General features: G+C 44.5%; 5 protein-coding genes across 6 annotated transcripts; 4 read left to right on the forward strand and 1 right to left on the reverse strand.

Annotated features, from left to right (window-relative positions):
- On the forward strand, positions 1-1,789 carry LOC112894243. Its single transcript, XM_025961887.1, has 2 exons — positions 1-745; positions 1,382-1,789. Exons 1-2 carry the CDS (start codon positions 267-269, stop codon positions 1,539-1,541), a joined length of 639 nt encoding a protein of 212 aa, XP_025817672.1. The 5' UTR covers positions 1-266; the 3' UTR covers positions 1,542-1,789.
- A 3,348-nt stretch (positions 1,790-5,137) lies between these two features.
- LOC112894233 (probable cation transporter HKT6) lies at positions 5,138-7,254 on the forward strand. Its single transcript, XM_025961875.1, has 3 exons — positions 5,138-6,337; positions 6,613-6,831; positions 6,907-7,254. Exons 1-3 carry the CDS (start codon positions 5,286-5,288, stop codon positions 7,103-7,105), a joined length of 1,470 nt encoding a protein of 489 aa, XP_025817660.1. The 5' UTR covers positions 5,138-5,285; the 3' UTR covers positions 7,106-7,254.
- Positions 7,255-11,352: 4,098 nt separating this feature from the next.
- LOC112873446 (bZIP transcription factor RISBZ4-like) lies at positions 11,353-14,110 on the forward strand. 2 transcript variants are annotated; one of them, XM_025936401.1, is made up of 6 exons: positions 11,353-11,712; positions 12,264-12,366; positions 12,749-12,905; positions 13,076-13,151; positions 13,282-13,407; positions 13,539-14,110. In XM_025936401.1, exons 1-6 carry the CDS (start codon positions 11,557-11,559, stop codon positions 13,839-13,841), a joined length of 921 nt encoding a protein of 306 aa, XP_025792186.1. In that variant the 5' UTR covers positions 11,353-11,556; the 3' UTR covers positions 13,842-14,110. The 2 variants fall into 2 exon arrangements, with proteins under 2 accessions (XP_025792186.1, XP_025792179.1); XM_025936394.1 differs by having other exon boundaries at positions 11,356-11,712; positions 12,746-12,905; positions 13,539-14,107.
- Positions 14,111-14,593: 483 nt separating this feature from the next.
- LOC112884902 lies at positions 14,594-17,087 on the reverse strand. Its single transcript, XM_025950535.1, has 5 exons — positions 15,937-17,087; positions 15,643-15,785; positions 15,338-15,561; positions 15,088-15,230; positions 14,594-15,045 (listed from the first exon to the last, which is right to left on the reverse strand). Exons 1-5 carry the CDS (start codon positions 16,820-16,822, stop codon positions 14,594-14,596), a joined length of 1,848 nt encoding a protein of 615 aa, XP_025806320.1. The 5' UTR covers positions 16,823-17,087.
- A 4,399-nt stretch (positions 17,088-21,486) lies between these two features.
- Positions 21,487-27,423, forward strand: LOC112893092 (V-type proton ATPase catalytic subunit A). Its single transcript, XM_025960256.1, has 19 exons — positions 21,487-21,679; positions 22,396-22,522; positions 22,640-22,695; positions 22,782-22,838; positions 22,919-23,030; positions 23,149-23,186; positions 23,310-23,411; positions 23,620-23,676; positions 23,759-23,830; positions 23,982-24,083; positions 24,177-24,372; positions 24,619-24,725; positions 25,269-25,463; positions 25,572-25,658; positions 25,942-26,046; positions 26,327-26,424; positions 26,510-26,588; positions 26,857-26,945; positions 27,020-27,423. Exons 1-19 carry the CDS (start codon positions 21,608-21,610, stop codon positions 27,132-27,134), a joined length of 1,866 nt encoding a protein of 621 aa, XP_025816041.1. The 5' UTR covers positions 21,487-21,607; the 3' UTR covers positions 27,135-27,423.
- The last annotated feature ends 154 nt before the right edge of the window (positions 27,424-27,577 follow it).

The following is a 27,577-nucleotide window of genomic DNA, read 5'->3' on the forward strand; positions in this document are numbered from 1 at the left end:
AACTCCCCCACTTCCCGTTTCCCCCTTTATAGTCTTCCCACCATCACCACCATCATCTCTCTCTCCATTCCTCTCTAGGCCTCACCCATATTAGCGTTATTGCAAAAGAGAGGGGGAGTAGAGAGCAGAGACGAGGGAGTGAAGAACAGCTCTCGCTCTCCCTCTCTCTCTCGCTCTCTCTCTCTCTCTCTGCGTCCCGTTCAACTCTGTACAGTTCACTCACAGAACCACATCGACGCGCTTGTTGAACTGAATTTGGTAAGAGGATGATGTGGTCTCATGAGCCGGCAACCGAGCAGAAGGCCTCGCCGACTCGGCGGAGCTCCGTCGCCAAGCTGACGACGACCTCCTCGTCCTTGGTCAACCTCCTCTCCGTCTTCCTGGGAGCCAACTCCCCGGAGCCCAGGCCGAGGCGGAGCTTCGACGCCGGCGGGGTCGGGCTCGGCATCGTTGCAGACATGAGCCGAGCCTGTCTGACCGGGGCCGAGCCGATCGCCATCGGCCCCGCGGCCAGGCGCCGCGCGCGCGAGGAGGACGAGCTCTCCGAGAGCTACACTTGCGTCATCACGCACGTGGCCGGCGCTGGCGGCGGCAGCGTCCGCAAGCGGGTGTACCGCGGGTTCGGGGACGGCGACGGCTGGCTTGTGGAAGCCGATGATGAGGTGCCTGCGCAGGCGGCCGACTTCCTGAGCCGCTGCTGCCTGTGTGACAAGAGGCTTGATGGGCTCGACATCTACATGTACAGGTGAGTAAAGTTTCATTGTTAATTTCTTGCAAGAACTAGACATACGGTTGACGGGAACATGAGTGCCCATTTATTATATCTATCTCTTAAAAATCATGAGTAGTTCAGCATTCATTAGCTCCTAGAACTCAAAGAACTGTAAAAATCGCTGTTATTTGTTGCGAGTTGGATAACGTGTCATCTGACTGTTAAGTACTACATCCAGTCATGAATACATGATGTTTTGGACAAACAAAACATCATGTATAATCAGATACAACTAGGGGAGTTTGCCGTGCAGCTTTATTTAAACTTTCCCCATTTTATTTAGCAAAGATGACCAAATATATTTTATCTAGGTGCTGTGTCATATAAGATAGCTAAGCTGCGATATAGGTACATAATATGTCAATTTATCTAACAAACTAGATAAATTTGTAATCCTCAGTGCTCACAACTATTGTCTGAAAATATATTCCCCCCTTTTAGCTCAACTCACCAAGAATGTAAATTATAAACTTTTTTGTACCACAAATATAGTTCCAGTCATCTTACTTTTAGAAATCTCAATTTTTAGGTTTTTTATCACAAGCAGCAGTTGAAAAGATCAGTTCCTTAAATACTGATTACCTGCTTGTTCTTGGCCTGGAACTGCAGGGGTGAGAAAGCTTTCTGCAGCTCGGAGTGTCGATGCCATCAGATGCTAATGGACGATCGTGCTGAGAACTGCAGATCTGAAGCGCTCAGGGCTACTGATTACTCAGTATCGCCGCACTCTGCCCCGATGGCCTTATCACCAAGCGTAGCAGCGGCATAGTTGACCTACTCCATGATGCTGCTAAGCTGCTCCCCAATCAACAAAGAGTATAGAGATGAAACAGCCCATTTAAACGAATAGAACATATAGAGTAATTTCTTAAAGTGCTTCTTAATCATGACATGAATAAAAGAGAGGAAGAAAATTTTGAGATACTGCTCACTCTTTTCTGTATGAAGTGGAAGTGATTAGCAAAGAAATTTGATACCCTGTCTCAAATGATATCATGCTTCAAGAACTTTGTTTTATACCGTGTCCTCTGAAGTTCAAGAAAGATAGTTTTGCCGCTGGAAATATGGTTAACTGCTCAGTTATATTCCTGATTCTCAATTAAACTTTCTTGAAATATTGCAAATTGCCATATAAACTGTTTTTTCTGGCAAAATTTCGAACTGCACACACTTGTATATTGAAGTGGCTCATTTGAAGAGTACAGTTCGCAATCTATCCAGATAATAAGTGGTCATAACTACGATATATACATATGAATCCCAGCACATTGGATGTTTAAATTTGAATCTTTGTTTCTTGATGATGACATTCTTTGGTGACTATCCAGTTACAAAGCATGATAAGCATGAAATAAAGCTCATCAAGTTGTCAAACCTGAATATTTTTCTCTATGTTCAATTTTCCATTTTTCCCACTGAGGTTTCCAGTGGTGTTTACTATTTTACCATGCACAGTGTCAATTTAAAGTGGCCATGGTAACAGTGGTGCCCTAAACTGTCTAATGTCTGAGCAGAAGGTTACTAATTCTAGATAGGCTGATTTCATACTGACTAGCAATAAAATGTGCATAGGTTATATTATTAGATGGATCAAATATATCACTTCCCAACCTTACTATCTCGCTCTGAATCTTGACCTATGTCAATTGGCAAACAAAAGCTTAGTGCCGACAGGAGAGCAGGGTATGGTAGTGGTACAATGTGCTTCAGTTCCATGGTCACTAATTTTCTTTGCATCTAGGAGGATGAATATCTGAAAAAAAATCAGGATTGTTGTCATTTCTGCAGGTAATGAAATTCAACAAGAATAAAGTAGAGTAATATAGCTCATGAGGTCCATAAGTAAATTACATGCAATATGTACAGGATCTGATAGGTTAAACTTTTCTACGTGACTTGCTGTAAAATGAAATTAATGCCGCAATAGAACCACAGACACATCAATTCACTTATGGGGTTGATTATCAGATGAAGGGAAGCCATTATGGTATCATATCTCTGAAGGCTCAGTAAATTCATCATCCTTCACGCATGGAAGGTCTGCCAATGATACTTTCTTTTGGGACATATCAACTGATGGATATGGCCCACCCAAAAATGGATATATCAAAGTTTATCACTTGAAGCTGTAAATTAAAAGAAGCATCCACTTTCTATTGTTTGAATGTTGAATGAAACCAAACAATATTGAGCAAAGTAAATGAGCCCCAAGTTGAAGAATTCCAACTTCTAAGTGCTCTTGAAAATAAAAACTGTAAAGTAGCAAGATAAGTCTGCACGATCTTGCATGAAAGGTACACATCACCCTGAATGCCATTCTGTGATTTTGTTCAACATATGTATGTGTTTGTACGTTGGCATGTTACCACATATGCACTTACATATCTCCAGCTTTCAATGTGTTCTATCCAGGGACGAAACAAGGACTATAGGATATGGCATCCTGGCAACAACAGATAATGACATCTGTTTTCCTAAGAACCCAGTCTCTTTGCATCACAAGTCCGTTTTGGTAATTCGGGTTGAAAGACAGAATTTAGGTAAATAGTTTTATGTATTCCTTGAGAATGATGCCTCAAATCTTTTCTTTTGCTATGCATAATAAACATAGAATATCAAAAGTGAATAGTCATGGGAATTAAGTTATTATTGTCATGCTAAAAAAATGGTGTGTGGAATTTGTTCCCTGTTATCAGGCATAAGAGAAAAGTGGTACAGATTGATGGCACTTGAACATTAATTGCATGCAGAAATGCACAAAACGTTTAGTTAGAATCTGTGAAAGACTGGCATGGAGATGTTATTGCTTGAATAAGTCAAGCAAAGCCAATGAGCCAATTGGCAGCAGAGTATCCAGAAATTGAGTATGAATTTATACCACTCATTCAATTGAACTGTATGCAACAGGAATGATGGGTAAAACAAGTCATTCAATTAAAATAGTATATTTAACCTAGCCCTCATAAAAAGTATATGCTCCGGTGGAGCATCTGCATAAAGTATTCCAAAGAATTTATTCCATATCTAGCTCAAAGAATTAATTCTACTAGAGTCTTGTCCACAGAACAAGAAGTGATTCACTTACACTGAATGTTGTTACTGTTCTGACAAATTACCTCATTATCATTGTGGACTATGGAGATTGCCCATGAAACCATATGAAAAGAAAGTACATGATGTTACACAGTATAGTCAGATAGATATATCCAGTATAATACAAGAACGAATCAGTACATCTAGATGAAAATGAAAAGAACAAGTAGGAATCATAAAGATTTAATACTTTATATGTATTGAAATTGTGGGTGAAATTCCCATTATCTGTTTGTCAATTAGTTTTGTTCATAATTTGCAAGCTGTGTGTGAACAATGTGAAACTCCTACTTTTACAGTATTCATATTTTCATGGGGGAAAGGAGATCACAAGATTATAAAATCACTACTTATCATGTTTCATAATCTACCCCCACCCGCTAACAGAAAGGAAATATCAACTTCACCCACAACAACTGGCATAACAGCTACTGAGCCTTCCCATCTGTTCGTCTCAAGAATTTAGTTCAAAGGTACTCAACATAAACCACCTCAACCAATAACTTATCAAAGTTGCATAACTGGTATTTGCACAGTGCTGGTAAAACCGTATATGTGTAAACAGACTTAGCAATGAGAATGGAAAAGGTATTGTTTATGGCATTGACATTTAAGTCCCAAATTTTTCCTGAAATCCTAAAATTTTGCTTAGATTAACCGCAAAGATACACATCATATAGCTTGGTCCTAAGGACATCTTTAATTTTAATGCTTCAGTTCTACCAAAAAGTATCTTATGCCAGCAACCTTTGTGTTCCTCTAGAAACAGACAGAGATAAATTTTGATAAGAGGACATCAATCGCTGTCTGTACTAGTATTACACACCACAAGCAAAACTGACTCCAGTAATAGCTGCAGCGAATGCAGACGGCATATCAAATACCCATGTCTCATAAGACCAGTTCGTACTTGTGATTTGTAAATACATTAGTTATAGTCATTAAGATGAAAGTACATTTGATGCTTAAATGAAGAACATGGTCTGGAACTGGAGAAGAAAGCATGTTTCACATGAAGAGCACATTGCAGTTGCAGGGCACAAAATGTAAATTCTCCGGTGTGTGAACATATATTGTCATAAATCCTGTAGAGAATATAATCTCTTGGCATGTTGCCTTATAATACACTCTAACAAGCTATGGAATTTGTGAAGTGATCATGATTCTTCAGTCATCGTGGCCCACATCATATGCCGAGAAGTTTTAGATAGATACGTACGGGCACGTTGAAGCGGGGAATGTTTTTCTATATAAATGTGCGCTTATCAGCCAAGAGCCCCCTGAAAGCATTCGACTTGGCTCCAGACACAACCCAAACAGATGGTTCGTAGTCCTTTAGTGATCCTAAAAAAAACTCCAAACCTATTGTACTTTTTCAGCCAGCAAGTTGATTTCTTTTACAAAATCTGCACCGCAGACCATGAAACGCTCCAGGCAGTTCATCTGTCCAAATAATCCACTATTTGTCCAGGTCATTTATTTCACAGCAATTTCATTTGCTGGATATGCAGTTCTCAAGATCCTGAAGCCGCATGCTCTTAGAGACTTGGATTTATTATTTACTTCTGTATCTGCATCAACTGTCTCAAGCATGGGTACTGTTGAAATGGAGGATTTCTCAAGCACTCAGCTCTGGGTGTTGACTATTTTAATGCTGATTGGTAGCGAGGTATTCACTTCAATGCTTGGTCTTCACTTCATGAAGGCCAAATTTGATACAAAAGGGTCAGTCAACAAAACGGATCACTCATTTTATGTTGATGTTGAGTCTATTAATTCAGAAAACCCTGGTTCCAACAGCAACCAGGGAACCAAGGTTATCTGCTTGGAAGACAAAGATCATGTTGAGCCCAAGACAATTGAAACTTTAGGTTATGCATTGATGGTCTATCTTCTTGTGACAAATTTAGGCAGCTCACTAGCTATTTACATTTACCTTAGACTCGTACCAGATGCACAAGAAGTTCTGAAGAGAAAGGGGATTGGGTATGTCATATTCTCTATATTTACAGCCATCTCCTCAGTTGGGAATTGTGGCTTCACTCCAGTAAATGAGAACATGATCATCTTTCAGAAGAACACCATTCTGTTACTACTAATTATTCCACAGATTCTATCAGGAAATACATTATTTGCCCCATGTTTGAGATTCATGATGTGGTCACTTAAGAAGATTACTGGAAAAGAAGAATACCATTTCATTCTTCAACATCCAGAGGCAGTTGGATACAAACATATTATGAATAGTAAGGAGTGTGCCTACTTGATGGCAACTGTTATCAGCTTCATCATCACACAAACCATACTGTTTTGCTCTTTAGAATGGAACTCAGAGGCACTGCAGGAAATGAACAGCTACCAAAAGATAGTGGGAGCTCTTTTTCAGTCAGTCAATGCAAGGCATGCTGGTGAATCCATTGTTGATCTGTCAAGCCTATCTTCATCAGTCCTAGTACTATACACCACCATGATGTAAGTTCATTGCTTGACAAGCCCCCCACGCACACATAAAAATCATAATTAAGAAATCTCTCAGATTTACTAACATATTAACATATGGAAATAGCATGGTCCAGTTGTGATTCTTATTTACTATGTTCACTGACCTCCAAATTATACAATAAAACTAAAGCCCAGAGCTCATATGGTAGGACCTTAACCTACAGATACATCAGATGATCATGTCATTTTGTACTCATTTTTTTAAAGCTGTTCAGTCACTCCATATATATGCCAACTTGTTGTAGGTACCTCCCTGGTTACACTTCATTGTTACCTAAAGATGATGAGCAGCATTCTAATGTGGGGATGAAAGACAAAAGGAGAAGTGTGTGTGAGAATTGGATCCTCTCCCAGCTGTCTTATTTGGCTATCGTTGTGGTGCTAATTTGCATCACTGAGAGAGAAGCAATGACCACAGATCCACTCAATTTCAATGTTTTCAGCATAACCTTTGAAGTTATCAGGCAAGTCTCAAAAGTAACTGTATTATTCAGTGCGTCCAATGATTATAATTGCTAACTAGTCGCTGATCGCTGCAGTGCATATGCAAATGTGGGTTTCTCACTTGGTTACAGCTGCCAGAGGTTACTGAATCACAATGTAAACTGCAAGGATGCTTCATATGGGTTTGTAGGAAGATGGAGTGACAAGGGGAAAGTGATTCTGATTATTGTCATGGTTTTTGGTAGGCTTAAAGCATTGAATATGAAGGGAGGAAGAGCTTGGAAGCTTAGATAGCATCGGTTGTGTGTTTTCCTAAACTTCCAGCACTCTATAGTCCATAATATGGTTTTGAGTATGTTACATACAACTTTACTAGCAATCTAGCATAGCATACAACTGCGTATGTGCATAAGAAAGATGACCTTGACAGACCATTGTCAGCATTGTTGGGGTGAATTATATTTCCATAAGCAGCTTAAAACTATGTTTATCACCATGGTTTTATATAAAGAACGCCAATCATCTTAGCTCTACATTATGTTTACTAACCAGAACAGGGTGCCACCGTGCCAGGAAAAAAAAAAGCCCTTCACAGCTCATTCAGGCAAACAAGACTATTCGAAACAGCGAGCATTGTTACGAGACTTGAGGACATCAAGGATGTGAGTCTGAATATCGCCACTAAAAGGTAGCAAAAACATGACCACGGGGTCGGAGAGGCCGAACCGGAAATGGAATGGCTCAGTTCAGCTATGTGATCAACCGACGCATGCGCCTAGATGACAAAAACCAGCCATCATCCTGAGATAAACTAGATCAATGCGCTCCCGCTCAGAAACCTAGCCAGTCTCTTCCAATCGAACAACCACGCCCGGTGGCCACCGGGCAAACACCGATACGAGATCGAGACGATTAGCCGTCCACTAAATCAATCCATGACGAGTTCAGGGGACGTACGTATACATTTCGCGAGGTGGATGAGCGGGCGTCGACAAAGCTGGCAGAGGCAGGCACCCAAGCGGCCGGGGACGGAGCAATCGCAGCGAGTCGCCGCCAGGCCTGCGTCGGGATTTTTGTTTTTCTTTTTTCCTTTGGATTGGCACGGCGGCGCGGCGGCGGGGGGACGGGGCAATCGCCGGCGAGTCGCCCCCAGGCCCACGTTTTTTTTTCTTTTGGGAAAACGAACCTGCCGTCCAGCGTAATGCTTGGGTTTATTGGGCTGATGGGCTCTTAGGCCGACTTGGTTCCTCGGCCCATCTTCCTGGCATTAATGGCCCATCCGCTAGTTTCTTTCGGCCGACAAGCGGCAAGTTTCCAACGGGAGATTGTTTTAGCCAAGACGAAGAGAGCCCTACAAAGGCTATCTTTTTTGAAATTCCTAACCATTTCTGTCAAAAGATGATGGTCAAAGCGCCACTAATTTTCCTTGCCATATTGTTTATCGGCACGCGCGCAAGCGGACAACGCCGCCGACTCGGCCAAGTGCGTCACCTGACGCGGACCGTCCCGGGGGCGCAACCCCTCGTCGCACCGGATCCTCTGCGGCCACTGCCCACGGCTCCCACCGCGCCTCCGTCTCGCAGCTCGCAGCGCGTGCGGCGGCGGCCACTTGGGGCGCGACACGTACCGGTCCGCAGAAGCGGGGCCCGTCCCGCGGGCACCGCAGGGGATCCCCGGTACGCTGACGCGGACGCGGCTTTTCCAGTGGGTGGCGGCCACACGACGGCGAGACACGTCCCGTCTCGCCTTGGTCCCATCGGGCCCACTGACGCGGCTGCCCCACGGGTGCTCGGCCCCACGCGTCGGTGGCGCGGGAGGTGGAGGATCCCGGGGTTGGAGGGCGTTGCCCACGTGTTGCCCGCGCTGCGTTCCAGAGGTCAGTGCGGATCCGAATCAGTTGCCATTAGTGTGAGACTGAGAGAGCGGCGAGTTGACAGAAATGCCCTCGCGGGACGGGCTCTTTTGAGAAAATTACGTGTGTGCCATTGAAACCTGTAACAATCCGAGCCACCAATTCTAATTTAGATTCCCTTTATCTAACATTACCGTCACATGGCAGTCAAGCTGCTGTTAAGTGGATCGTCGAAAAACAAAACTAACCCTAAAACATTTTTATAGTCTCTCATCCGTCTCATACCATTATACTAAAGAGCAACACAGTATAATAATAGAACACAGTATAATAATAGCAGTTCCATCCAGTATCGGAGAGAGGTCAGTGCATGACTTTTAGAGAACATCACTTTGCTGCATAAGTGAAATAAACACACTTTTGCTGCTGCCTGCGCACCCCTATTCGCCATCAGCAATCGTCGAACACCACGGCGACCCACCTCCACCGTCGCGGCTGCTGCTAAGTCCGTGCTCACTTCCCTCCTCTTCTGATGACGGTAGCCGACAGCCACCTCCTATTCACGCTCCTCCCCGCCGATAACGCCGGTGCCACTGGGTGCCGCAGGTACATGAGCGAGTGTCTACCGGCGATGACAAGCTGGGAGTCATCGGCGAAGCATGCCTTGACCACCACGGTTACGTCCTGTATGGTTGTTGTCAGGCAGATGTTTACGCACATGGTCATCCTGGTCTTTCGGTTTGAAAGATACACGAGAGTTGAAATTAGCTGCTGCTAATGACAACGCGACTAAGCCGAGCGGGAAGGCGACGAATGGAGATTGGTTGCGGCCGCTTCATCTCACGCAGGCCTTTGCCATCGTCCTGTGCCACAGGGGCGCTACAAAATAGGTGGGCGGGCACGGCGGGCGCTCCCCCCGAGCCGCTCGTGTGCCTACTCGCCCACTCGAGCGCCGCTCCGAGCCCGCGCGCTAGCTGTGGCTGCGCGCATGCTCTGCTGCCGTCCAGGGTTGCCCCCTCTTCCGACGGCTGCAAGCAGGCTAGAGCTACGGTTTGGAATTGAGTGATTTGGGGAAAGAGGAAGTAATCAGATGACCAGTGTGTCCGGCGATACAAACAAGGTTGGGGTAAAATCGGGATAACGGAGAAATTTATATGCATTTTAACGGCGTGATGGTGTGATTTGTGCTAAAAGTAACAGTAACAGCAGATAAGGGAATAAAAATTAGAATTGATAACAATGAAGGAAACTTCTAATTTTAGATGGTAATAAAGAAATTATTATAGATTTTAATGGCATAGAATGAATTTTCTCCTCCTCCTTCCGGTGGCTCCGCTGGAGTGCTGGTGGCGCGAGGTGGTTTCGGGAACGGCGTACCCCCTCCTCGGTCCTCGCCCTCGCGCTGTCAGTTTCGCGCCGGCCTCGTCTCCCGTTGGGCGGGGCCCCGGCGATGCGAGGCCGCGAAATGCGATTGCATACGTGGGGTCGAGGGGTGATGCATGTTCTCGGAAATGCCCCCCGCATCTTTGATTCCCGAGATGGATGCTTCCAGAGATGCCCTCCGTGTGTCGCGCCCGGATTAGAGCATGACGATCGCTTCAGATTTCTGCAGCTGCTTCGGCTGGCTTCACAGCTGAGGCGCTCGGCTGCAGGCTTCCAGCCGCTGCAGTCTGAGCCAATTTTACACGGTGAAAGGAACAATCTTGCAGCTGCTATAAACACGCCACCAGCCACGACACAGGATGCAAATTTGCTAATAGACGGGCTCAGAATTAACTCCACCCATTGAAAATCGTTTTCTTTCTGGCTCGTCTTCAACTCTTGATTAAACTCAAATTAGACGAATGGATCCTTTTTTTATTTATTACCCCTATATATATAGTGGCGACTTATCTATCTAGAATATCAATTATATTTCCACATAACCTGCAAAAAAATATCTTTCCACATATGTCACTGCAATGTTATCAAGACATGAGTCATCGAGTTTTGCCACTGTGATCAAGGACCAATGATGTAAAATAAGGCCTATATTTAACCTTTCAAAGAATAAAGCATGAGTCATCCAGTTTTCCACATATTTAACCTTTCAAAGAATAAGGCATGAGTCATCGAATTTTGCCACTGTGATCAAGGACCAATGATGTAAAATAGTTTGCTCATTTTCTAATGCTTGGCTGTATGAGTACCAAGATAAACTGGTATTGTTTCCCATTTTTCCACCAAAGTGAAAACCAAAAAATATGCAATCTCTTTTAAGTTTAGATACATCAGTACCAAAGCTCTTGATGTTTTCTGCAAAGCTGATAGGAAAAGTTCGAACTGCCAAGAATTTTCAGTTTTTCTGGTAGTGCATATGTACCTTTAGCACATGACTTCTCATTCATTTGCAGTATGTGAGAATTCACCAACAAGCTGAACTTTCTGTGGTGTCGTAAGTTTTGTACCTCATAATATAACTGAAAAAAAATCCATTAGTGTAGATGCCTCCGATCTCTGTCTGCCTCTGTGTCGCCGCATAGGCCTGCAGCGCCGGCCGGGCCTCCTCTCTCCTACGCAACCAGCACGGACCGCACTACGGCGGCGACACGGCGGCGCCGCGGAGTGGCAAACTCGTAGATACCCCGCGAAAGCAGGCCCGGAAGAAACCGCAATCTGCTTTCCACGCCGGACTCCGTTCGCAGCCGGCCACCTTTCCTCCCTCCTTCCTCTGCTTTCGCTTCCGATCACCAAAAAAGACCTTTCTTTCCCGTCGCCCCTCGGTGCTCACTGCGGCGCCCGTGTCTAAAAGCAAGGCCTTGTGGGCGCCGACGCGGACGCAGCAGCAATTTCGGGAGTAGAGGATCCGAGTAAGATCGGTCGATCGCTAGCTACCTGCCGGGGGGACGACGGGATGAAGAAGTGCGCGTCGGAGCTGGAGCTGGAGGCCTTCATCGACGCGGCGGCGGCGGCCGAGCACAAGCCCGGGCACGACATCGCCGCGCAGGCGGCGTTCGCTGCGGGCGTGTTCTCCCCAGGCGACCTCTCCGGCTTCAGCTTCGCCGACTCGGTGAGTACACAGCAGATGAATTTGATGTTGTGTCTGGATTATAAGCGAACTGGTGACCAAGAGGAGTGTTGAATTCTGTGGGTTGTGATTAGAATTTTCTTTTGTAGTTTTATTTTGTTTGTATTGTTAGAATTTCGTCTTTTTGTGACATGAAAATGAGATCTTGTTAAGCTAGGGTGAATTTTTCACACTGGTACATCCCTTCTTCCACTGATTTTGCTATAGTGACATGCTTAGCGTTTTTAATAATTGATTAATTTGATCACAATTGAGTCTTGAACCACAAACGAGTTAAAGCAAAGCCGGAGGCTTAACATAAATACATACTTATCATGCCAAGGTTCTAAGAACTAATTATGAGTTTTGTTCTAAAATTTGCATGGAAAATCGGTTTTAGATCTTCAAAGACTTTAGGCAACAAAAGTTCTAGGTTTCTCCAAACCTAAAACAGTCACATAGCAGAGTATTATTGTATTTTTCATTGTTGTAGACCTTGACATGTGTGGATGAAGATGACTCCATTAAGTTTGCCTTTTGTTTTGTCCGAGCAGAACACCCTCAACGGAAGCATTCCTAATCACCTATGGTCCCATAACCACAACGTGAGGCATCCTGCAGTCTCCACGACAATCGAGTCGCAGTCATCAATCTGTGGTATATATTGCCGCACATGGTTCCTCTTCAACATTTTCAATCTCTTCACTAACGAATGCAATTAGTAGTCCAAAGCAAGAAAATCATCCAGAACTGTGCACAGTGCTTTTGTGCTACATTTTTGCTACCTGATAAAATCAGCTGCAGTTACTACTTACTAGGTAACTAGTTAAAATAGATAGAATTTGGGCACTTGAATTGGATCTTTTGACAATTTACTAGTTAAATAGATAAAATTTTGGCAATCGGAGATTTGATTAATAAGCTAGTGATAGAAATAAGGTGTTGTAACATACAAATTGAGCTTAAATAATTGTAAGGCATAATATTCAATTCTTTCGCGTTTTAGCTAGCTCACACCAAATTCAATCATTTGCAGCAGCAGCAAGTCCAACATCAGCGACCAACCTATATCTGAAAGAGAGCCAAACTCTGGGGGGCACAAGCGGTTCAGATTCCGATAGCGAATCACTGTTGGATATCGAAGGTGGTCCATGCGAGCAAAGCACAAACCCACAGGATGTGAAGAGAATGCGACGGTATACCATGAGCAAGAACAATGCTCTGTCCGACCTTTTTTATTCAATTATTTTCATCCCATAATTGTATCATCAAGAAGAACTGGAAGTTGATTTTTTGCAATGAACGTTGAGCAAAGATGCTTATATAGGAGTCCAGTATAACCTAAACTGATTGCCTCAAATCACAGGATGGTGTCGAACCGTGAATCTGCTCGACGGTCGAGGAAGAGAAAGCAAGCCCACTTAGCTGATCTTGAGACACAGGTAAACACTACTACACTGTATTGCTAATTTACTACATGTGTTAGTTTTTCATAATGCTGATGCAGATGTTAAAATTGTGGTACGTTCCTTGAGTTTCATTCTGACTTACAAGTTATGTCCTTGGAAACAGGTTGACCAGCTGCGAGGCGAAAATGCTTCACTCTTCAAGCAGCTGACAGACGCCAACCAGCAATTCACAACTGCAGTCACGGACAACAGGATCCTGAAGTCAGATGTCGAGGCCCTCAGAGTCAAGGTGATCGTTGTTCACTGCAGAAATTATCATATTATTTGTTCGAAAAAAAATATCATATTGTTCATCACAAAACCGCACTGAATATTCAGTTCCAGATCTCTGAAACCATTCCGTTTCTGGCCGCCGTGCAGGTGAAGCTGGCGGAGGACATGGTGGCCCGCGGCGCTCTGTCGTGCGGGCTGGGCAGCCTCGGGCTGTCGCCAGTCCTGAACCCGCGGCAGGCGTGCCGGGGCCCCGACGTGCTGTCCGGCCTGGACTTCGCCGGCGACGGCGCGTGCTTCGCGGGGCTGTCCCCGACGGAGCAGGTCCAGAACTCGCCGCTGCAGAGCATCGCCAGCCTCGAGAGCCTCGAGAACCGGATGAACAGCGAGGTGACGAGCTGCGGCGGCCCCGGCGTGGACGTCTGGCCGTGGGACGGCGGCCTGTCCAAGTGAAGAGAAGCCGAAGCGTGGAATGCGCACGCCGATGGCAGCTGCTGCCCTGTACGCGTATCGATATGCATGCTACTATGAACTGCAAGTGTATGTCAGCTGCCATTGCTATGTCAGCTGGAGTGGTGAACTGAACGGACTTGAGTTTTTCAGAGTCCTCGTCTCGGTCGGTATATTGCCTAGTTCTGTAATACACTAATACTAGAATTGAGTGGCTAACTAGCTACTCATATATAATTATATATGCTAAGAGACTGAACTCCGCAGCATAATTAGTACTGTGATGTGTGATATTATTTGTTTCTAATCTGATTGAAGTAGGCAGGGGCGGAGCCAGGGCCCGTGGGCGTGCTGCAGCACGGGTCTGGCCTAGCTTCTTCCATGTAAATCTGCAATAATTAGATCCCAAAATAATAGAATTTAATTCGATTTTAGTTAGCCTAGATTTTGTCCACTGATCAGCCTCGGGTGGAAACTCTTTCTGGCTCCGCCCCTGGAAGTAGGTGTTCTGAATTCTGATGGATTGCATTACCCTGTTACCTTCTGATCCATCTGATGAACACAGAGGCACATCCATGGAAGTTCAGGTAAGTGACCACAGTTCTCTGGCATGGCATCACAGTAATATCTCTAATTAGCAGGCTTCTAATTCTTCAAGTAATGGTGATTTATGAATGGTGAGATCTGTACGCATACATTTACAGTTACAGTCTTACAGATGATTGTCACGGCTTGCAGGTTCACAACCGCAGGTTTTAGTTTTGGATTGATTCGTCGTCCCTTCCCGCCAACTCTCTATCCCGTTCCCCCCTCGCTTCCATCTCCATCTCCAGCAGCAGCTCGTCGTACGCCAAGACGGCCCAGCCGCCGGCCTCGGCGATGGCCGCCAGCGCGGTGGTGAGCCCGAGGCAGACCTTCTTCTTGGCCTCTTCCTCGTTGAACCACTCCTCGCTGCCGCGCTGCCGTTTCGCCGCGGACGCGATGGCGGCCGCCTCCGCCGCGACGGCGTCCACGGCCCTGGTCGCCGCGTCCACGTCCACGGACTCCACCGCGCGCGCCCAGCCCACGATCAGGCGCGGCATGTCCTCGCCGTCCTTGACGCAGCTCCGCGCCCAGCCCCAGAGCGCGGCCGCGTACGAGCGCTGCGACTCGGCCCAGGCCTCCAGCGCCGCGCGCCAGCCACGGAGCTCCGCGCCGAGCGCGCCCGCGCCGGCGGCCGCGCGCGTCGAGCTCGGAGGCGGCGGCGGGCCCCTGATACCTCCTTCGCCTACCAGAGCCGGCCGCGCGGCTGCTGCGGCGGCCGCTGAGGACGTGAGCAGCGCGGTCGCCTCGTCGGCCGTGCGCTTCATCACTCGGTGCGCGTCGGCGATCACCCTCCACATCCTTGCCAACCTGAGCAACGAACAGAGATGAAACAGAGGTTCTTCCATGATTTCGTCTTTCCCCTGCCAAAATTCGTTCAGATGGCCCTGTTCTTGCGAGATCGAGCACGTACGTACCCTCGGACGAGCTGCATGAGCTGCGGCAGGAGCTCGTCGTCGCGCACCGCGGTGATTCTCTTCGACACGGCGTCGACGGAGGTGAGGGAGATGTCCAGCTTTGTCCGGAGGTCCCTGATGGCCACTCTCGTCTTCTCGATGGCGAACGGCTCGGCGCCATTGGCGTCCTGGCTCCTCAGCAGCGCGCACTTCTTCTCGTACGCCAGACGGACTCGCTCCCCTGCCTTCCGTTCATGTCAGGAGACTGTCAGTTCAACAATTCCAGAGCAGGAATTGAATCGATGGAGAAGAATATAGGCACGTACCCTGACTTCCTCGTACAGCCTCTTCTCCCACTCGTAGAGCCTGTCAAGGCTCTCCTTGTGGCTCTGGAACAGCTCGAACGGCTCCGGCGGGATCTCGGGGGCGCCCTGCTCGTCGCCGTCATCCCTCGGGGCAGGTGGTTGAACTGTCTAGAAGAGAGCAATGGTCAATGCAATCGTTCTCCATGACAGAAACTCCGTACAATTCAATGAGACACTGACATAAACTCTGTACAGTTCACTAACAGAAACTGAATTTCTCAAGAGAGATTTGCAATGCAGAGAAATAGCACGTACCTCTCCTATGGTAGGGAACAACCTCCAGCAACACGGACACCTCACTGGCAGTGTCAACGATCTTCAAGAAATGACCCTGGATGTCCTTCATGGCCTCCGCCATGCTCGTCGGAGGCCGGTCGACGTACACGGTGAAGCCGGGGGTGCCACGCTGCTCAGCATCAGCACTGGCCATCACTCGCAGCTCATTGTTCACATGACCCACCTTTCTCTCCTCCTCCTTACGCGGCGCCACCTCCGGTGGCGCTGCATCCGCCTGTTCACCCTTCTCTTCCTCCTCCTCCTCCTCCTCCTCCTCTGTTTCGCCTTCTGGGTGATCATCGCCATCGTCGTCATCGCTCTCCTCCTCCAGCTCCGGTATATGCTCGTCTTCCGCCTGACCAACCTTTATGCCTTCGACGCCGTAATCCGCATACAGGGGATGATCGTTCAGCGAAGAGAAAGGGTCCCAAGGGAGTTCCCATCTTGGCGGCCGCGGCGATATCGGTGTGTCGTTCATCGAATCAATGGATGAAGGATGGATGAACTGGTGATCCAGCCCGAAGAATCTGTCGATCGTGGCGGTCTCGACGGCTTCGGGGTCCCACTGTTCCACCACCGGGTGCACCGGAGCCCTCGCCGGCCTCAGGCAGTTGATGACAAGAACCTTCTCAGGCGAGCTCGGGTGGTGTAGACACGACGATTGCTCCTGCAGGAAGTAGAGGTGCTCGTCCTCGGCGAAGTAGTAGAAGAGGGCCATGGAGACGCGGCGGAGCGACTGGACGTAGGCGACGTGGGAGGAGGCCAGGAGGCCCCGCTGCGCGATCGCCTTCTTGACGAAGCTCTTCCGGTCGTGGCAGGTCTTCACGGCCGCCTCCTCGTCCAGCTTCGATGAGGAGCAGCCCATTGTTGCCTCCTGCTCCTGAATTGGAGCAAGAACAGGGGGAGATTCTGGGAGTAGTAGTGGTTTCCTTTTCGTATCGAATGCATGTGGATCAGGTATTGGGCCATTGGGAGAGGGTTAAGATGCTTGGTTGTTTTGAGCTATGAAGAAAAGAACATTTCTTGGGCGAGGTAACTGAGAGTGCTTGCTTATCAAGACCTCTTTTCTGACTTGTGGATCACGAACAATTGAGTATGAAGTTTTATCAGATTCTGGACTTCACCGATGAGGTAGGGAAACAAGAAGAGCTCTCAAGCTGCAAGGAATCTTGGCATTACTGCCTTCACATTCTTTCTTTATATGCTCCGTGCAGTAGTATGAAGATAATCAAGAAAAGAAAGCCGTTCAGATCAGATACTTTTGGTGAGTTTCAATTTGTTTGCCTGCTACAGACTACAGAGTAAGGAGGCCAAGTTATCATGCCGAAAGGGAAAATTTAGTTTTATCGGTTTGATATAATCAATGTTTTGTATAAAAAATCCGAATCAAATACTTCAGCATGAATCAAAATGCTTGTTTTTTAGCAACCGAAATGCGCTTGTTTTTAAAAACTTAGTCTCCTGAAAAAGCTAAGATCAAATTTAACCATGAATTATATGCTTCTCCTTTGTTTATCTAAAAAGAAAGATTGGTCATGCCATGGGGCGACGACCGTTGCTCATGTCGAATGGCCATGATGCTCTCAGGCTCTCAGGTAAATGAAATCTGTTGGGTCCACCAATACTTCTAGTCAATGTGGGATAACAACTAAAAGAATGCAATTCAACGTTATGCGCGGATTGTTCTTGTTTGGAATATTGACCCGTTGCAACTCATACACGTAGCTTAGGGTGTGTTTAGTTTTTTGGCTAAACTTTAATCCCGTCGTATCAAATGTTTGGACATCTATTAGAAATATTAAATATAGACTAATTACAAAATCTATTGTATAAATAGAGGTTAATTCACGAGACGAATCCATTAAACCTAATTAGTCCATAATTTGATAATATTGTACTACAGTAAATATGTGCTAATGATGGATTAATCAGAGCTTAATAGATTTATCTTGTAAATTAGTCTTCATTTATGCAATTGGTTTTGCACTTAGCTCATGTTTAGTTCCCTAATTGATATCCAAATGTTCGATGTGATTCAGACTAAAAATTAGTCTCCGAATCCAAACACCTCCTTATTGTATTTGGCATGGTGGCTGGTGCATATGAAAAATGCTTATATATACCAAAGATAATTAATGTAAGAAATTACTTGCCACACAGTCCGATCGCCTTAGCGAAAATTGGCATTGGAATTCAGAATCTTGCAGTTGGAGGAAACCAAATGGAACTTTGGTGATAACAAGTTGAGACCGTTCTACTATTCCAATCAGGTACGCTTTAGCCATATTCTTACAAAATGCGCACCTTTTGTCTTTGTCACTGCTAAAGTCAAATCGAACTTTGAGGTAATGTCTCGTACAAGCATCCTCATGTCAATGTAAAACATAATCTCTCACGAATGCATCATCTTTAAAAAAGTTGGCAGCAAAGAAAATAAATAGAACTTGAAAGTAAAATGAGGCGAGAATATTATATTCTCATGGGGGCATACACATATATACTGCCAACAAAAGCTTAACCACTCATGTTGTCATGCAGAAGAAACTAGAAAAGGTAAAAGTACAAGTTAAATAAAATACTCGTTCCGTTCCAATTTGTAGGTTATTTTGGCAAATTTTAATTTATAAATTTTGCTATGCATCCAGATAATATTATATCTACATACATAGTAAAATTTATATATTTTAATTTGCCAAAACGATCTGCAATTTGAAACGGAGGGAATAGCTAAATAAGGCCACCATGCCCATCCACTATCCACATAGAGATCTACTTATATTGTGCTTATATATATACACAGAGAGAAGACATCATCTTCTTTGGCCACAGAAGAAACTTTTTGTTCCTAAGCTCGCTCAATGGCAAGCTTGGTTGGCCTTTGCTGCCGCTGGTACCGAGCAGCTGCTGAGCTCTGAGAACTAAGGACCGTCCGTGGATGATGGCCGTGTGTGAAATGAGGCGGGGAGCGAAATGCAGCCAAGGATGACTTGCCAGGACTCCGCCGGCGGCCGGCCGGCAAGCGCGCGTTACACACAGTTTATTTTATCGAGTGTATATGTGTCTGGTGTTGATCCCGGCAAGTTTGTCCATGGCTACTTTTCGCTCTCCTCCTCTTACGCCAAGCTTTTTTTTTCATGTGGCATCACTAACGTAGCGCCGGCTCGATCTTCAGATAGGTATGGTAATTTTAGTTGGTGGAGAATCGATGTTGGCGATTTAGATTTCTAATCAGATGTAATTCAAGCCCCTGTAACCGTTACACCGCTGCTCCGTCGGTTATCAACTAAGCACAACTCGATTAACCTCGCTAAGAAGGTTTTTCCCTGCAAGAGAATCGAAGAACACAAGCAAGAAAAGATAAACACGCAATCTGAAATTACAGATACGTATGAAGTAAAGATGAATATGAGGTTCAATCTCTGACATAAAAGGACTGATCGCCACCCACCGTGGTGTAAAACACGAAAGGGCCCCAATTCGCAGCAATAATTCACAACAAAAGGACTCGGTGTCACAAGTACAATGAAAGATGTCCGTTTCTCGATGGAAAACTAGAAATAAACAAAACCCCAAGCGGCGGCTACTGAATATATGAGGCTGACTCCCTAGATGCGCCTGTATAGGCTCCAACACGATACACATACCAAGGATCCAAAAGACGGTAGCGTAGCATCCTGACAGATTCTAAATGTCCACTTATTTCGACGATTCCTATTAACTCAGATGGAATTTTAAGGTGGGATCGGTGTCATTGGAAGCTCTATAAAATTCCCTTTCCATACATATAAAAAAGTCCAAAACGGACTCCATACGTGATCTGGACGTCGTTTTTGGTGCGTGCTGCTCTTTAGACTCCGAAGTAGGCTTGATCTTCAATTGCTTTGGACTTTCACCTTGACGACTCGAACTGAATTTGTCTCCAGTCTCCTTCTTACATATACTGGACTTCTTTTCCATGCCATGCACCGACCATGCACCGATCATAGTTATATATACGGGTGTCGTCATATCCTCGTCAATCAGTCCCAAGTTTGAAGCTTCTGGTTAGATATTACTGTTCTTTGTTTGTTTTTATTTTAGGAGAACTTGCCTGAGCAAGCATTATCACTGTTCTATGATAGTTCGATGTCTGCGCGCTATTGTTACTGGTGTTTCCGTGTTTGTAGTTGTTGGAATCAGCACAGAGTGTCAGGGAATTAAACCATTATTGTCAAAAGATTAACAAATCTTGGGACTTCAGACTAGGTCGGGTAGCTTCTAATGTAGTTGCGAGGAGTGGTGTTAATATGATTGTAGAAAAATAGTTTCTAATCTACTGAATGGCAATTCAGTTAAATGGAAACTATTGTAAGCTCTTGACAAGGAAGCGAAATTGAAATACTTGGGCTGAGATGAAACTGGGCCTGATTTGCTGCCAGTTGTATAGGCCAGATATACTTGGGCTGAAATGTGTCGTTTTCACAGTTCCCTTGTGATTTTGCTACACAAAAATCATGAAAAGGTACCCCCGAGGTCCTGTCACACTGAAGTATCATCAATTTTATTTCTCATGTCTACATGATAATTTGCCAAGCAGATCGCAAATCCTACAGGTACATGTCACGGACATCATGTCTAAACTTTAAGCAGTTGGCCTTATTGAATGGAAGATTGTGACCTATACATGGGACATGCTATGGAACCATTTTTTTCTCTGAAGGAGCAATGAACCATTTTTCAAAAAGAGTATTTCCTTTTTCAACAGTCAATATGAGTTCTTCTCTCTCATTAAATTAAACTATGACAATCAAGTTACAAATTTCATTATTTATCTGCACAATTTGCTTTCTCTGTAATTTGCAAAGGGAAATCATATAGTGTTTCCACAACATGTATTCCGTGAAAACATAAATAGTTTGTTCATGAAAGAGAAGCAAGAACAATACTATGTTGCATCTTTACCCTTGTGTGCTCAACGGTTCCAACATCGCAAAGTGAGGATGGAACTACTCTCTCTGTTTCAAATTATTAGTCATTTTAATTTTTTTAGATATATAGATTTTGCTATGCACCTAGACATAACATATATCTAGATATATGGTAAAATCTATAACTCTAGAAAAGTCAAAACGACTAATAATTTGGAACGGAGAGAGTACTTGATTTTATGATTATGAGTTATGCTAGAACTAGTAGAACTAGCAATACAATACAATTGAAACACTCCTTTTGTCATAAAAACAACCTTAGACGCTTTGAACTCATTACCTTGTATATAACACAGCTTCAATGCTAAGAAATCCACATCGTTTTTATTTTTTAAAAATTCAAAAATTAAATAACCTTTTGAAGACTTGCTCTTTAAACGCCATGTCCCCACATGTCAGCGTCCGCATCAGCCAGTCCAGCCGCAACACGTAGTAACCGTACCAAAATACATCGTTCCAACGATCCGATCACAAATCACAACTCAGCACGATGCGCTATTAAAAAACAGAGCGAAATAAAAATCGACGACGGCATTTATTTAAAGCCTGAATCCACCTCGCCTGCGTGGCCCTCCTCCCCATCGCTTCCTCTCCGCTACCCCCCTCCCCCGACCAGATCGCGACGAGGCGCCGCGCGATCCGACCCAGGCCGACGCCGACGACCCCACTCGCAGCCGGCGGCCATGGCGTACGGCGACCGCGTCACCACCTTCGAGGACTCCGAGAAGGAGAGCGAGTACGGCTATGTCCGCAAGGTCCGCGCCTCCTCCTCCCCTCCCGCTCGCATTGCTTCCGTCTAGATCGCGCTGCTCGATTCCGCGCGATCTCTGGTGGCCGCGAGCTGTAGGGTGTAGCGGCCGAGTCCGCCGCGCCTCGCATGCTCGGATCGAGCTGAATTTCCGCCAGATTTGGTTTACATGCGAGGTCTCGTATGGGATTTGGGTGGTGTTGACGGTTACCTTAGTGGATCTCTCGGGCCTGACTGGCCTTGTCAAGTCGGCGCTGGGATCTAGCCCGCATTGGTGAGGAGTTAGCTTGGTTCACTAGTAGATTCGTGGAGTGGTGTTTTGATCGCTGCTGTGCTATCGGTTGATCCGCGGTGTGTGGTTACTGCCAGTTTATTTTGTTGCGATTTGGAGACTCTGATGGGTTTTGACTACTTGCACGCTTATGAATTGTAGGTCTTTGGTTCACGTCACCATGTAATTAGTTGAATAAATGTAAGTTGTTGTTGTTCATAAGTTTTCCGTTTTGGGGGAAGCTAGGTGCGTCTTTTGAGCTTCTGATGCCATAGTGCACCTGCTTCTGCTCGTACCTCTGATGCCATAACCTCCTACCTAGCTTGGCTATTTTTTTCTATCTTTTTGCAAGACATGCATCTTCTGCTAATGTTTTGCTCTACAATTTTATGAATAACAGCAGTTACCTTGTTCATTACATATTGACCGACCTTGTTGCTGGTTTATTGTAGGTATCTGGACCTGTGGTCGTGGCTGATGGAATGGGTGGTGCTGCCATGTATGAGCTTGTCCGTGTCGGCCACGATAACCTCATCGGGGAAATTATCCGTCTTGAGGGTGATTCAGCTACAATCCAAGGTATGCAACAGGGCGGATCATCTATCTAATATATTAAATCACCCATGGGAAGTTTCTTTCCAATTGAACAATATATAGTACACTAACCTTGCAAATGCTGTCACTTGTGTATTACAGTTTATGAGGAAACAGCTGGACTTATGGTTAATGATCCTGTTTTGAGAACAAGAAAGGTGCATTTTAGTTACCTTCTGATATCACTGTATCTTTTAATGCCATTGCTTTGCTATCTTTTGACACAGTAGTTATTCCTATGCAGCCTCTTTCTGTTGAGTTGGGACCTGGAATTCTAGGAAACATTTTTGATGGTATCCAGGTAAGCTACAAGGCTTTCTGGTCTCTTACTTTTGTTGCTTATTATCTGTTGTCCTCACCCTTCCTGTATTATGTTTGCAGCGCCCTCTAAAAACCATTGCTATTAAATCAGGAGATGTGTACATTCCTCGCGGTGTTTCAGTTCCTGCCCTTGACAAAGATGCATTGTGGGAATTTCAGCCAAATAAGCTAGGTAATGCCTTAGTGTAGCATATGCAGTATCCAAATGGTCTTGCATGCTGTTTTTGTTACTTCTAAGCTGCATGTGATCTGTGATGCTATCTAAATACATTTTCTTGTGTTGTGTCCAGGTGTTGGAGATGTCATCACAGGCGGAGATCTATATGCTGTAAGTTCTTATGACGTTGAATTCCATTTATGGCCATTTTTCTGAACAATGCTAGCTGCTTGTGATATCTAGATGCATGTTATCGGCCCATGTTTACAGCCTAATGATTGCCGATTATTGCAGACTGTCTTTGAGAACACATTAATGCAGCACCATGTTGCTCTTCCACCTGGTGCTATGGGGAAAGTAAGTTACATTGCGCCAGCTGGTCAGTACAGCCTGCAGGTTAGTTGATGCTCTTGCCTTATACTAAGGCCCTGTTTGGGGCCGAGTGCGGAAGAAGCGTGTCGACCAGAATCGACCCCACCTGCATGGTGTTCGGTGGGATTCTCGGCTCTTCTTGGCCGCCACGGTCCCAAACAGGCCTTAAGTCTTATTGATTTAATTGTTCTGCTCAACTTTATTTGAAACCTTGTTATTTATTTTTATGCAGGATACAGTGCTAGAATTGGAATTCCAGGGCATTAAAAAGCAATTTACCATGCTTCAGGTAAAAAAAAACTAATTCTTTTAATATGGAACTCTTAAGGATTGAAGCATTAGTTTAATATTCTCCATTCATTTCTCTGCAGACATGGCCTGTGCGATCACCAAGGCCTGTTGCGTCGAAGGTTGCTGCAGATACACCTCTTCTGACAGGGCAGGTTTGTATAGAACTTCCCATGAGCTTTGTTGTCCATAACAAAACGTTTAATATATTTTAATCAATACAAGTGAAAAGTTTGAAATCACAAATCATTGTCAGATGCCTTTATTTTTTATGTCTTACTCTTCTCCTCTTTCAAATGGTTCCAGCGTGTACTTGATGCGCTGTTCCCCTCGGTTCTGGGAGGAACTTGTGCTATTCCAGGAGCTTTTGGTTGTGGGAAAACTGTCATTAGTCAGGCACTTTCAAAGGTACCCCCCCCCCCCCCCCAACGTAACTACTACTCTTCCTTTTATTGTCTGGATGGCCCCTCATCTTTAAACTTTGCGAATTGATATCTGCAGTACTCCAATTCTCAAGCTGTCGTCTACGTGGGCTGTGGTGAAAGAGGAAATGAGATGGCTGAGGTTCTCATGGACTTCCCCCAGTTGACAATGACATTGGATGATGGCCGTGAGGAGTCAGTCATGAAGAGAACAACCCTGGTGGCTAACACATCTAACATGCCTGTCGCTGCTCGTGAAGCCTCCATTTATACAGGTAAAACCTTGTTGCTTTGATATTTATGGCCAAGTAGGTGCAGGTATCAAGTATGTGAAACTCTTATGTGGTATTTCAGTAGGAAATGTACAAATATCAGAATTATGACTTCATAGCAACTTGTCCATGTATTCCCAAATTACATGGCTAGGAGACACCTCTCTGTCAGTCTGTCAGCTGTGTCTGCTTGTTGCTGTTTAGTGTAGAGTTTCTGAAACAGTCTTATATTGTATCCTTTTCCTTCAGGAATTACAATTGCTGAGTATTTCCGTGACATGGGCTACGACGTCAGTATGATGGCTGACTCCACCTCCCGGTGGGCTGAGGCATTGCGTGAGATCTCAGGGCGTCTGGTACGTTACTCATCTTGCATCCTAAAATGGATTTCTTTCAAAATAAGTAAATGAGAATGAGAAACGAAAATTAGTTTCTCCGGTTTGTCAAGTGTTGTGCCAACATGATCTTTTAATGAGCTTGGATTTTCTCCATCTTTTCATTTCTAACTAGCAAATTTGACCTAGGATTTTGATGCTAGCTAATCTGCTGTCACAGTTCACTATGATCACCGGGAACATTGCTAGCAAATTTGTGGTACTACTGTAGTCATGTATGTACTGTGTCCATAAACTTGGATATGGGAACATTGCTACATTAGTTCAAATGTAAATGCTATGCTATTAATTTGTGATTCAAACTTACACAGTGGTACTGAATTAAGAGATAAGAATCACTCCGATGACCAAAATAAGTTGTAAACAAGCATATATCACTAGAGCAGTTGAGTCCTGAGATATCGTACAGAAATTCTTTCAACTCTCGCATTGTGTTGATCACGGATCATTTTCATATCCTGTCTAATTGACTTTATAACTAATGTTGCACTTTTTTTGGTCCAGGCTGAAATGCCTGCTGACAGTGGTTACCCAGCTTATTTGGCTGCACGATTGGCATCCTTTTATGAACGTGCTGGTAAGGTGAAATGTCTAGGAAGTCCAGACAGGACTGGCAGTGTCACAATTGTTGGAGCTGTCTCTCCTCCTGGTGGTGATTTTTCAGACCCTGTTACCTCTGCAACCCTCAGTATTGTTCAGGTAAGGAAGCTGCAGATTACTCCACAAACTGTTCTGATCCTTTGGTCCATCCTGATTTACAGTGTATTGTTTCGTTATTGTTAAATCATGCGTTGATCTTGTTTGCAGGTCTTCTGGGGTTTAGATAAAAAGCTTGCTCAAAGGAAGCATTTCCCATCTGTGAATTGGCTCATTTCCTATTCAAAATACTCTAAGGTTATTCCCTAACTTGCTTAAACTAATAAATTGTAACCTCTATTAGTTTCACAAAATATGGAGCATAAGAGAAGAAACAAAAAGGCTGCTGAAAATGCCACATTGTTTGTGTTAAGGGCAAGAGCACTATTAGTTGCATTTCTGCTGAGGGGATGTTTGTTTACTATATCGCTTGATGTGTCTGTTCTCTTCTGATTCTCTTTGATATCTGCAGCTCTTACTTTCTGATGTCAGCATTCTCCATTGTTGATGTTTTGTGACCATGTCATTTTCTGCCTTGCAGGCCCTTGAGTCCTTTTATGAGAATTTCGATCCAGATTTCATTGATATTAGGACAAAAGCACGTGAGGTGTTGCAGAGGGAGGATGATCTAAATGAAATTGTGCAGGTATATTTGGTTTTTGGATACACAGAATCCTATGATATCTCAGCTTTCGACCTTTTCTTTTTATTATGTTGCCTTGTTATGCATGGTATTCCGTCATGCAGCTTACTAATGACTACAATTCTATATGCCTGAATATACTTTTCACGTCCTTAAGTTTACTGATAATTGCCATGCGCAACTGTGTTTGATATTTTGTCTGTACAGTAATCCTGCTAAATCCTTTCCAAAGAACTCATTTGACTCCATGGTCATGATTGCTGACTTATTCCATATAATTCAGCTTGTTGGTAAAGATGCGCTGGCAGAATCTGACAAGATTACGCTGGAGACAGCAAAGCTTCTAAGAGAAGATTATTTGGCACAAAATGCGTTTACCCCGTGAGTGTTGGCCCTAGTTAGTTCTACACATTTTGTTGCTTGTTTGTCTCTGTTGATTCTGATCATGTTATGCTGCTTAATATAGATATGATAAGTACTGCCCATTCTACAAATCTGTTTGGATGATGCGCAACATTATTCACTTCAACACATTGGCAAATCAGGTAAGCTCTTGACTGGCTGTATTAATATGTTTTCCCCCTGCTTGCTTTGGCATGATCTGAAAATCATATTACACTTTTGAATATTTTCTAACCATGTATTGTCACTGATGTATGTTGTTCCACCCTCTGTTAGCCTAATTTTTTGTTTATATGTCAAGATTTTTTTTATGCTAATTGCATTTGTGTGCAAGAATGGAAATGAATAATCAGAGCTGAATTAATATATAACTTGTGAGATAGCATATTTATATGTTTGTATCATTTGTAGGCTGTGGAGCGGGCAGCTGGTACTGATGGCCAAAAGATAACATACAGTGTCATAAAGCACCGCTTGGGTGATCTGTTCTATCGCTTAGTGTAAGCATTTTAAATCTATTTTCGATACTAATTTTGATGGCATCATCACTGATAGTCCTTTATATTCATTACAGGTCACAAAAGTTTGAGGATCCTGCGGAAGGCGAACCAGCTTTGGTTGCCAAATTTCAGAAACTACATGATGACCTTACCGCCGGGTTCCGCAATCTAGAAGATGAGGCGCGGTGAACTGTTGTAGATTTTGTGTAAACAATAAGGACTGCCAGATGTTTCATAAGATACGGAAGTTGTAGATTGAGATCATGTATGAGATTTTCCGCACTGCTACTCCATCCCTTTGCCATTACACTGTTTTGGCCATCAGTGCTCGACGGACACCCTGTTTATTTCTATGCAGCATTTGCTATATCATCATTGTAATAAGCGATGGGCATGCTTGTAGTTGAATAAGTACAATGTCCATGTATTTAAACATCGATGTCATCTTGATTTGTTTGTTGAAAAAATGTGTTGCTTACTTTTTGGGTATTTATTTGTGCTGATTAAGGACATTTACCTGAGCCATAGGTCATGGACACCTGACCTTGGTTTTATAGCAGATGATTTAGCCTACCAGAGGTAAAGAAGCGATGACGAATATATATGTGGGCCCTGTAAAACTTGAACAGCAT

Source organism: Panicum hallii, chromosome 1 (genome assembly GCF_002211085.1).
Source record: "Panicum hallii strain FIL2 chromosome 1, PHallii_v3.1, whole genome shotgun sequence".
NCBI classification, from domain to species: Eukaryota; Viridiplantae; Streptophyta; class Magnoliopsida; order Poales; family Poaceae; genus Panicum; species Panicum hallii.